Raw genomic sequence first — 12,921 nt, 5'->3', positions numbered from 1 at the left:
TCACAACTCCTCCAACACCAACGTTATTGTTTTTGCACTTTTTGGCTTCTTATGAAATATTTTTTTTAAATAGATTCAATCTTGCACGTGGAAAGTTTAAGTGTGGGCGTTAGTTGATATAACAATTCTACGGCGGGGGTGCAGGAGGCGGGATTACTGGAGCCTCAGCCAGTGCGTCTTTTGCAGCCGTTTTATGATCGCTCAGCACAAGAAATACTTTACACACATACAGTTGTTGACAAAATACACTGTACATTATATACCTCAGCTAACTAAACTATGGAAATGTATAATATAATTCATATAGCAATACAGTCTCACTGCACAGCAGGCCAGCAGTTAGCCGAGTCCGCAATCCATGTTGAGGCACTGAGTGACGTGCCTCAACTGGCTGCTGTTCACCGCACCGTCTCTTCTCAGTATTTGAACGGCACATGTGAAAATTCAGCGATTTTAAATAAAAAAAATCTAAAATGAGTGAAGTTAAATGGAAAATAACTTTATAGTATAATCACTGGATACATATAACAATTTAATAAAAATGTTTTCTTTTTACATTTTTTTTCTTTCCATGATGGCAGTTCAGGCCCCGCCTCACCTGCCTCTAGTGACTGCACGTCACTGGCCCCTGCACTGCAAAAACTGACATCTAAGTAAGATGAAATATCTCAAATAAGGGTGATATTTGCTTATTTTCTGTCTGATAAGATAATTCTTCTCACTAAGCAGATTTTATGTAAGAGTGTTTTACTTGTTTTAAGGGTTTTGGTCCTAAATGATCTCAGTAAGATATTACAGCTTGTTGCTGAGATTTGATGACCTATATTGAGTAAAACATGCTTGAAACTAGAATATCAAGTGTTGCAAAGCTGTATAAAGTATAAAACTACTTTTTTTAAAGTAATAATTTCTTACTTCAAGCATGGAAAAAAAATCATGATGCCGTGCACATATTGAGCAAAAAGGTCTATTTTTTTTTCTACCAAGAAAAGTGCACTTGTTATTAGTGAGAATATACTTATTTTAAGGTATTTTTGAGTTCATTGAGGTTAGCTAATTTTACTTGTTTTGGAAAGTCTTGACAAGCCGAAATGTCTTGTTCTATTGGCAGATGACTTTGCTTAGTCCAAGTAAAATAGCCCTAATTTTTGTATTTTTTTCTTGTTTTTGAACATTGAGTTTTTGCAGTGCAGAATGCTGGACGACAGCAAAGACTTACTGTGGAGCAAATGTACAATGTACATCTGAACATGGTAAAAATGGTAAATGGGTTATACTTGTATAGCGCTTTTCTACCTTTTTAAGGAACTCAAAGCGCTTTGACACTATTTCCACATTCACCCATTCACACACACATTCACACACTGATGGCGGGAGCTGCCATGCAAGGCGCTACATTGCAAAAACTGACATCTAAGTAAGATGAAATATCTCAAATAAGGGTGATATTTGCTTATTTTGCTGTCTGATAAGATCATTCTTCTCACTAAGCAGATTTTATGTTAGAGTGTTTTACTTGTTTTAAGGGTTTTGGTCCTAAATGATCTCAGTAAGATATTACAGCTTGTTGCTGAGATTTGATGACCTATATTGAGTGAAACATGCTTGAAACTAGAATATCAAGTGTTGCAAAGCTGTGTCATCAACACTCACAAGTATAAAACTACTTTTTTTAAAGTAATAATTTCTTACTTCAAGCATGGAAAAAAAAAAATCATGATGTCGTGCACATATTGAGCAAAAAGGTCTATTTTTTTTTTCTACCAAGAAAAGTGCACTTATTAGTGAGAATATACTTATTTTAAGGTATTTTTGGGGTTCATTGAGGTTAGCTATTTTTACTTGTTTTGGAAAGTCTTGACAAGCCGAAATTTCTTGTTCTATTGGCAGATCATTTTGCTTAGTTCAAATAAAATACCCCAAATTTTTGTATTTTTTTTTCTTGTTTTCGAACACTGACTTTTTGCAGTGTAGGGACTGAAAGTACTGACAGCCTACAGAACCAGGCCAGACACTACAACGTTCTACTGGAGCTTAATTTAAGAATATTTTTCAACATATTGAGCAAAAAGGTCAAAAAAAAAAATTCTACCAAGAAAAGTGCACTTGTTATTAGTGAGAATATACTTATTTTAAGGTATTTTTGGGTTCATTGAGGTTAGCTAATTTTACTTGTTTTGGAAAGTCTTGACAAGCTCGAAATGTCTTGTTCTATTGGCAGATAATTTTGCTTAGTTCAAGTAAAATACCCCTAATTTTTGTTTTGTTTTTTTCCTCGTCTTTGAACATTGAGTTTTTGCAGTGCAGATTGCTGGACGACAGCAAAGACTTACTGTGGAGCAAATGTACAATAGTTCATGATTTTTTTTTTTCCCATGCTGAAGTAAGAAATTATTACTTTTAAAAAAAGTAGTTTTATACTTGTGAGTGTTGATGACACAGCTTTGCAACACTTGATATTCTAGTTTCAAGCATGTTTTACTCAATATAGGTCATCAAATCTCAGCAACAAGCTGTAACATCTTACTGAGATCATTTAGGACCAAAACCCTTAAAACAAGTAAAACACTCTAACATGAAATCTGCTTAGTGAGAAGAATTATCTTATCAGACAGAATATAAGAAAATATCACCCTTATTTGAGATATTTAATCTAACTTAGATTTCAGTTTTTGCAGTGTAGCATTTACATTTTTAAGAATATTGCATACTTGCCAACCTTGAGACCTCCGATTTCGGGAGGTGGAGGGTGGGGGCGTGGTTGGGGGCGTGGTTAAGATATATATATATATATATATATATATATATATATATATATATATATATATATATATATATATAAGAAATACTTGACTTTCAGTGAATTCTAGCTATATATATATATATATATATATATATATATATATATATATATATATATTTATATATATATATATATATATATATATATATTTATATATATACAGTATATATATATATATATATATATATATATATATATATATATATATATATATTTATAAATAAAATAAATATTTGAATTTCAGTGTTCATTTACAAACTACAACTCACAAACACTTTAGAGTTAGGCTCCACCATCAGAATGTGTACTTAAACTTATAAAGATCACATGGATATTATTCAGTGAGTTGATTCACCAAAACTAACCTGTTATACAGGAGGAAAAAGCACACAGGACCTTTCAATTGTTCACAGACTGGTCGCGCTCATCAGAACGACAAGCCACTTCCGGTCTGCAGGTGATAGCATTCAATTGGGAAGAAACGCCCTACTGCCCCCTACTGACCAATGTGAATACTGATAAATGTGTAATGACAGCTCCAAAAACGAATTCAAACCACAAAATAAAATAAATAAATCGACACAAAAATGTGACACATTATGGGTGGGTCACATATGCATGTACAGTAGATGGCAGTATTGTCCTGTTTAAAAGTGTCACAACATTGCCTGTTTACGGCAGACGAACTGCTTTACGGTAGACACTGTTGTTGTGTGTTGTCAACACGTCACTCAGGTCCGCCTGAATTTCGGGAGTTTTTCGGGAGAAAATTTGTCCCGGGAGGTTTTCGGGAGAATTTCGGGAGTCTGCCGGAAAATCCGGGAGGGTTGGCAAGTATGACATATTGAGCAAAAAGGTCAAATTTGTTTTTTCTACCAAGAAAAGTGCACTTGTTATTAGTGAGAATATACTTATTTTAAGGTATTTTTGGGGTTCATTGAGGTTAGCTCATTTGACTTGTTTTGTAAAGTCTTGACAAGCCGAATGTTCTTGTTCTATTGGCAGATAATTTTGCTTAGTTCAAATAAAATACCCCTAATTGTCTTGTTTTTGAACACTGACTTCTTGCAGTGTGAGTCTTTTGTGGTCTGACCTCGATCGATAATTGGCTGAAAATAATCACCGACGCTCTCATTATAGGCCGAGATCAATCCTTTATGAATTTTCACAAGCAGTTTGGAGCTCTTTCTTAATGTCAGCCCTCGGTACAGAACGTCTCTCTTCACAAATGAAAGAAATCGCATGCATTAATATCCAAGATGCCGCTAAGAACTTCTAATGCTTTACAGCTTTTTCATCTGGGCTGTTTGACATTTATTGCGGATGGCGCTTCGTTTTATTGACTTTTTAATGTATTTAGTTTGTAAGAACAAGGGGAAGAAGAGAGCTTTATTTTTATATTTTTAAACCAGAAACTTAAAAAAGTAAAGCAGAAGGTAGTTAAAGTTAAAGTACCAATGATTGTCTCACACACACACTGGATGTTGCGAAATGTGTCCTCTGCATTCGACCCATCACCCGTGTTCACCCCCTGGGAGGTGAGGGGAGCAGTGAGCAGCAGCGGTGGCTGCGCCCGGGAATCATTTTTGGTGATTTAACCCCCAATTCCAACCCTTGATGCTGAGTGCCAAACAGGGAGGTAATGGCTCCCATTTTTATAGTCTTTGGTATGACTCGGCCGGGGTTTTAACTCACAACCTACAACTAACACTCTAACCATCATTGGCATTCACCTCACAGTCTATATCAGTGTTTTTCAACCACTGTGAGATACAGTCTGGTGTAACTTGGTATGTGACATGTGTTAACCGTTAGCATGCACACGATAGCACGCTGGCAAGCTATCTTAAGCATGCTAAGTTTTTCATCTAATTTTACACTTTTTTTTCTCTATTTTCGCAGCCACCTTTGAGTCATGCAACTCGGTATATGGAACATGCTAACTGTTATCATTAGGGATTAGCCGATAAATGCGTTAAAATGTAATATCAGAAATTATCGGTATCGTTTTTTTTATTATCGGTATCAGTTTTTTTTTTTTTTTTTTTTTTTTTTTTTTTTTTTTTTAAATTAAATCAACATAAAAAACACAAGATACACTTACAGTTAGTGCACCAACCCAAAAAACCTAATTCACACTCATTCACACAAAAGGGTTGTTTCTTTCTGTTATTAATATTGTGGTTCCTACATTATATATCAATATATATCAATACAGTCTGCAAGGGATACAGTCCGTAAGCACACATGATTGGTCCACTAATAGTACTAACCTTTAACACTTAATTTTACTCATTTTCATTCATTACTAGTTTCTATGTAACTGTTTTCATATCGTTTTACTTTCTTTTTTATTTAAGAAAATGTTTTTTAATTTATTTATCTTATTTTATTTTATTAATAAAAATAAAAAAAGACCTTATCTTCACCATACCTGGTTGTCCAAATTAGGCATAATAATGTGTTAATTCCACGATTGTATATATCGGTATCGGTTGATATCGGTATCGGTTGATATCTGTATCGGTAATTAAAGAGTTGGACAATATCGGAATATCGGATATCGGCAAAAAGCCATTATCGGACATCCCTTATTATTATGGTTGTTGTAATTATTATATATTTTATTATATAAGTATATTTATTATGTATTTTTATTATTCTCAATTGTTTTATTGATATTATTGTTATATTTTTTATTACGCATATGTTTTAACCAAATTTTAATAGTAGTAATTTTGTCATATACTGCAATAACTGTTTTTAGTTTTCTATGAAGGGATAAAGGACTTTAAAAAGGTTAATACAAATAAAATAAAAAGTTCAAAGCACCTACAGCAGGTTTTTATGAAAACTGGAAAAATCCCACATATAAAACTAGAGATGTCCGATAATATCGGTATGCCGATATTATCGGCCGATAAATGCGTTAAAATGTAATATCAGAAATTATCGGTATCGTTTTTTTTGTTTTTTATTAAAGCAACATAAAAACACAAGATACACTTACAATTAGTGCACAAACCCAAAAAAACCTCCCTCCCCCATTTACACTCATTCACACAAAAGGGTTGTTTCTTTCTGTTATTAATATTGTGGTTCCTACATTATATATCAATATATATCAATACAGTCTGCAAGGGATACAGTCCGTAAGCACACATGATTGGTCCACTAATAGTACTAACCTTTAACACTTCATTTTACTCATTTTCATTAATTACTAGTTTCTATGTAACTGTTTTTATATTGTTTTACTTTTTTTTTTATTCAAGAAAATGTTTTTTAATTTATTTATCTTATTTTATTTTTTTAATTTTTTTTTAAAAAGGACCTTATCTTCACCATACCTGGTTGTCCAAATTAGGCATAATAATGTGTTAATTCCACGACTGTACATATCGGTTAATATCGGTATCGGTTGATATCGGTATCGGTAATTAAAGAGTTGGACAATATCGGATATCGGCAAAAAGCCATTATCGGACATCCCTAGTTATCATGCTAATGTTTGCACACATGCTAAACGTTAGCATTTTTTAAGGTGAGTGTGCTAACATTTTAGGCTAGCTTTGTAGCTCATTGTGGAAGTCGCTTCCGAGCAGTTCCACTGAAGACGCGGCACAAGAGTCCAGCGTGCAGGTTTAACAAGGTTCTTAAAGATAATGTTTTTCAATAATCCGTTTCTCTCCAAGAACATGACTTTTCAGCCACGTCCGTATCCTCTTCCCTCCTCTGCTCCCGGCCGCCTACTGTTAAAGACAACGGAGGATTAGATTAACACGTACCACCTGTGAAATCTAATCGCCTGCCAGCTGTGTCTCGCCGTCAGCACTGCAATGGTGCTCGTCCTCAGCACCATGGACAGCGGCGGTGACTTTTCCTCCTGCAAGCAGTGCTGATCACACCCCCCCACACTCATTTTGTACAGTTACGCTTAAAACTCTCGGATTCAGACACTCGGCACCATCTTAAAAAGGGCGGCAGCTTCCAGCAACCCCCACGGCACAGATAGTAGGCTATAGTAGGGATTTTTCTAGGTTTTTTTCAAACACAACACTAATATAAACATAATCCTCATCCAAATTATTGAGTCATCCCAAAAAGGAACGGTGCAGTTTTGACATTTTGATTGCACTTAACTACGATTACGTCTTTAAAACCAGAAACATTTAGTATACGATTAGACAAACAAACAGTGTACAGGGTTACAGAACAGGAACGCTGATGGGTCGTCACGAGGCGCCCCATAAAAATTGGGAAAAAGGTAAAACGCTGGGGAAGAAGATGAGTAAAAAAATACAATCTAGACTGGGCTCCTAAGGGGGCCTAGTCTGGAGTGGGAAAAAAAAACCCTCCATGCCATGCCCACATAAACATGTTACATTTAATCACGACAACTCGCAACAGAGGGGAGGGGGAGTTGGGGCCCTGGAGGTCGACTGCTGCTATGAAGCGCTGCCATGAAGCCGAAGTACCCGGAGGGAACCCACGCAGTCACGGGGAGAACATGCAAACTCCACACAGAAAGATCCCGAGCCCGGGATTGAACTCAGGACTACTCAGGACCTTCGTATTGTGAGGCACATGCACTAACCCCTGTTCCACCATGCTGCCCCCCATCAAAAGTCATTTTTGAAAAATAATATTTTTTTTAATTTGTATTTTATTTGTATTTTTTTAGTAACTGTGTCCTGGCCAGATAAAAATGCATTGACGGGCTTTCATTGTGCACCAGAGTAAACCTACCTAAAAGAACATAATCCTCCTCAGGCTCCCCAAAAAACCTTTTCTGGACAATATTGTGTGTAGTTATTTTGCTCACTCCAGACGCTGTTTGCGCGTTAAATAATTCTATATAATTTTCCCCTTCATCTTAACTAAAGGTATTTTTGCAGGTTTGAAACAGGTGTTTGTCATTATTTTTCTCAAGCTCACACTTAAAATAAAAAAAAAAATAAAAAAAATATAAAAAAAAAAAAAAAAATAATAAAATAAAATAAAAATAAAAATAAAAAAAAATAATAAAAAAAATAAATAAAAAAATAAAAAAAAAAATAATAAAAAAAATAAAAAATAAATAAACTGTTTTTAATTGATTTTTTTGTCTGTTTGTTTACAGTTGAACTACTGCATGTAAAAATATATTATGTCACCAACGAGAAACATTATTGTGTCTCAAGTTGTTGCCTTGGAAAATGCAAAATATGCCGTCTTGTCCCTTCATTCTCATTCCTCATCTATTTGTCTTTTTTTCTCTTTGCAAACAGTTGCACCGACCGTGAGGATCGTCCCTCCTACTGGCATTTTGCGAGAGGGCGACTCGCTGAGCCTGACCTGCTCCGTTACTGCCAACCCTCTGTAAGTGTGCGTGGGTGTATGTGTGTGCGTGTGTGTGTGTGTGTGTGCGTGCATGTTTGTGTCAGGCTGGAAAATGCTTCATTTATAACTGAAAATGTATGAGCTGATCTTTCAAGTTCACGCAGGCACGTTGTGGAAGGTCACAGTGCGTACAGCATGAGTGTGTATTCAAGAGTATACTGTCCTTTGCAATACAAGTATGCAAGTTTCAAGTTCAAGTTTATTCACGATACCATATTACGATTACAACAGTAGTGGATATTCATTTAAGGCATACTTGCCAACCTTGAGACCTCCAATTTCGGGAGGTGGGGTGTGGGGGGTGGGGGCGGGGCGCGCGGTTGGGGGCGTGGTTAAGAGGGGAGGAGTATATTTACAGCTAGAATTCACCAAGTCAAGTATTTCATATATATACAGGTAAAAGCCAGTAAATTAGAATATTTTGAAAAACTTGATTTATTTCAGTAATTGCATTCAAAAGGTGTAACTTGTACATTATATTTATTCATTGCACACAGACTGATGCATTCAAATGTTTATTTCATTTAATTTTGATGATTTGAAGTGGCAACAAATGAAAATCCAAAATTCCGTGTGTCACAAAATTAGAATATTGTGTAAGGGTTAAATTTTGAAGGCACCTGGTGCCACAAACTAATCAGCTGATTAACTCAAAACACCTGCAAAGGGCTTTAAATGGTCTCTCAGTCCAGTTCTGAAGCCTACACAAACATGGGGAAGACTTCAGATTTGACAGCTGTCCAAAAGGCAACCATCGACACATTGCACAAGGAGGGAAAGACACAAAAGGTTATTGCTGAAGAGGCTGGCTGTTCTCAGAGCTCTGTGTCCAAACACATTAATGGAGAGGCAAAGGGAAGGAAAAACTGTGGTCAGAAAAAGTGTACAAGGGATAGGGATCACCGCGCCCTGGTCAAGATTGTGAAAAAAAACCCATTCAAAAATGTGGGGGAGATTCAGAAGGAGTGGACAGCTGCTGGAGTCAGTGCTTCAAGATCAACCACCAAGAGACGCTTGAAAGACATGGGTTTCAACTGCCGCATACCTCGTGTCAAGCCACTGTTGACCAAGAAACAGCGCGAAAAGCGTCTCACCTGGGCTAAGGAAAAAAAGAGCTGGACTGCTGCTGAGTGGTCCAAAGTCATGTTTTCTGACGAAAGCAAATTTTGCATTTCCTTTGGAAATCGAGGTCCCAGAGTCTGGAGGAAGACAGGAGAGGCACAGGATCCACGTTGCCGGAAGTCTAGTGTAGAGTTTCCACCATCAGTGATGGTTTGGGGTGCCATGTCATCTGCTGGTGTCGGTCCACTCTGTTTCCTGAGATCCAGGGTCAACGCAGCCGTCTACCAGCAAGTTTTAGAGCACTTCATGCTTCCTGCTGCTGACCTGCTCTATGGAGATGGAGATTTCAAGTTCCAACAGGACTTGGCGCCTGCACACAGCGCAAAATCTACCCGTGCCTGGTTTACGGACCATGGTATTTCTGTTCTAAATTGGCCCGCCAACTCCCCTGACCTTAGCCCCATAGAAAATCTGTGGGGTATTGTGAAAAGGAAGATGCAGAATGCCAGACCCAAAAACGCAGAAGAGTTGAAGGCCACTATCAGAGCAACCTGGGCTCTCATAACACCTGAGCAGTGCCAGAAACTCATCGACTCCATGCCACGCCGCATTAACGCAGTAATTGAGGCAAAAGGAGCTCCAACCAAGTATTGAGTATTGTACATGCTCATATTTTTCATTTTCATACTTTTCAGTTGGCCAACATTTATAAAAATCCCTTTTTTGTATTAGCCTTAAGTAATATTCTAATTTTGTGACACACGGAATTTTGGATTTTCATTTGTTGCCACTTCAAATCATCAAAATTAAATGAAATAAACATTTGAATGCATCAGTCTGTGTGCAATGAATAAATATAATGTACAAGTTACACCTTTTGAATGCAATTACTGAAATAAATCAAATTTTTCAAAATATTCTAATTTACTGGCTTTTACCTGTGTATATATATATATATATATATATATATATATATATATATATATATATATATATATATATATCCCCGCGACCCCGAAGGGAATACGCGGTAGTAAATGGATGGATGGATATATATATATATATATATAAAAGAAATAATTGACTGTCAGTGAATTCTAGCTATATATATATATATATATATATATATATATATATATATATATATATATATATATATATATATATATATATATATAAATAAAAGAAATACTTTAAATTTCAGTGTTCATTTATCTACACATATACACACACATAACACTCATCTACTCATTGTTGAGTAAAGGGTTGAATTGTCCATCCTTGTTCTATTCTCTGTCACTATCTTTCTAACCATGCTGAACACCCTCTCTGATGATGCATTGCTGTGTGGCACGCACAAAAAGTGCTTTCATCAAATGCACTAGATGGCAGTATTGTCCTGTTTAAGAGTGTCACAACATTGCTGTTTAGACGGACTGCTTTACTGTAGACGTTCTTTATATTGTGGGAAAGCGGACTCAGGTCCGCATGGAGCTGGACGGGGCCGCTTGAATTTCGGGAGATTTTCGGGAGGAAATTTGTCCCAGGGAGGTTTTCGGGAGAGGCGCTGAATTTCGGGAGTCTCCCGGAAAATCCGGGAGGGTTGGCAAGTATGATTTAAGGATAAGAAGTGAAAGGGTCCCCCAGATAAGTTAAAAGAAGCTTTTTGGCAGGGGGTCCAGAGGTCAGTTTATGCATGGAATGCTGAAGCACAAAAACGCGATATGACAAACACAAAATAGGAGCACAAAAGCAAGTATATACATACACACATACATTCAACCACGCCCAACACCCAACAGTAGTCTACCCCGTTGTTTTTCAACCTTTTTTGAGCCGAGGCACATTTTTTGCGTTGAAAAAATGCGGAGGCACACCACCAGCAGACATCATTAAAAACGAAACTCAGTTGACAGTAAAAAAGTCGTTGTCGCAATTGTTGGGTATGACTTTAAAGCATAACCAAGCATGCATCACAATAGCTCTTGTCTCAAAGTAGGTGTACTGTCACCACCTGTCACATCACACCCTGACTTATTTGGAGGTTTTTGCCGTTTTCCTGTGTGTAGTGTTTTAGTTCTTGTCTTGCGCTCCTATTTTGGTGGCTTTTTCTCTTCTTTTGGTATTTTCCTGTAAGCAGTTTCATGTTTTCCTTTGAGTGATATTCCCCGCATCTACTTTGTTTTAGCAATCAAGAATATTTCAGTTGTTTTTAATCCTTCTTTGTTGGGACATTGTTTATTGTCATGTCATGTTCGGATGTACATTGCGGACGCCGTCTTTGCGCCACAGTAAGTCTTTGCTGTCGTCCAGCATTCTGTTTTTGTTTACTTTGTAGCCAGTTCAGTTTTAGTTTAGTTCTGCATAGCCTTCCCTAAGCTTCAATGCCTTTTCTTAGGGGCACTCACCTTTTGTTCATTTTTGGTTTAAGCATTAAACACCTTTTTACCTGCATAAAGAGGAAGATAATGATGAAGGTGAAAGAACAGGCCAACATATTTGGATAATTTGTTTAACAGATGGCTAATGTGACATTTGAAATTGAGGTATTCGTCAATGATGACCCCCCCAGGAATTTTGTGGAGTTCACTCTCTGCATTTCCTGCCCATTGATGTTGTTATGGCAGTGCTCAGTATTTGTCCGTTTTTTGTTAGAACGAAATAAAGTAACATTTGTTTTATTAACATTAAGTGAGCGCTTATTACATTTGAACCAGGAATCCACTTTCAAAAGTTCCGAATTGACAGTTTCTTGTAGATCGAGTAGGCTCCTGTGTGAGGTAAACAAATTGGTATTGTTAACAAAAATTATTTTATGAAAAGTTTCGGAGGAGTTTACGGAATCATTTATGTATAGGATGAAAAGGAGAGGCCCCAAGATGGAACCCTGGGGAACCCCATGATTTATGGTCATACAGGGTGAGTTGTGATCATTGACGCATCCCAAGTCTTTGTAAGCTGGACTGGACGATAAACCTCAGAAACGGTTTGATTAATAATAATCTGACATTTTTTTTTTTGCCAAAATTCCAAATTAATATGTTTTGGATAACCAACTAATCATATCAACACAACTGTAAACGATACGTTGTATTTGTGGACTCTAATTAATGCATACTTGCCAACCTTGAGACCTCCGATTTCAGGAGGTGGGGGGGAGGGGTGAGGGGTGGGCGTGGTCGGGGTGGGACGGGGGCGTGGTTGGGGGCGTGGCTAAAAGGGGAGGAGTATATTTACAGCTAGAATTCACCAAGTCAAGTATTTCATATATATATATAGATAATATGTATAGATATATATATATATATATATATATATATATATATATATATATATATATATATATATATATATAGATAATATATATGTATATATATATATATATATATATATATATATATATATATATATATATATATATATATATATATAAGAAATACTTGACGTTCAGTGAATTCTAGCTATATATATATATATATATATATATATATATATATATATATATATATATATATATATATATATATGTATGTGTGGGAAAAAAATCACAAGACTACTTCATCTCTACAGGCCTGTTTCATGAGGGGTTCCCTCAATCATCAGGAGATTTTAATGGGAGCATTCACATACCATGGTTTATATAGGGCACAGAGTGGGTGGGTACAGGCTGGCGT

General features: G+C 36.3%; 1 protein-coding gene across 3 annotated transcripts in view; it reads left to right on the top strand.

The window, feature by feature from the left end:
- The window catches only part of cadm4 (cell adhesion molecule 4), a 794,682-nt gene that overhangs the window by 604,412 nt on the left and 177,349 nt on the right, over nt 1-12,921 (top strand). For all 3 annotated transcript variants that reach the window (XM_061958781.2, XM_061958782.2, XM_061958780.2), the window contains exon 5: nt 8,074-8,164. In XM_061958781.2, coding sequence (XP_061814765.1) covers nt 8,074-8,164 — 91 coding nt within the window. The remainder of the gene's footprint in view (nt 1-8,073; nt 8,165-12,921) is intronic.

The sequence above is a fragment of the Nerophis lumbriciformis genome, linkage group LG04 (genome assembly GCF_033978685.3).
Source record: "Nerophis lumbriciformis linkage group LG04, RoL_Nlum_v2.1, whole genome shotgun sequence".
NCBI classification, from domain to species: Eukaryota; Metazoa; Chordata; class Actinopteri; order Syngnathiformes; family Syngnathidae; genus Nerophis; species Nerophis lumbriciformis.
Note: the sequence above shows the minus strand (reverse complement) of the source record. Positions and strands in the feature narration are given on the sequence as shown.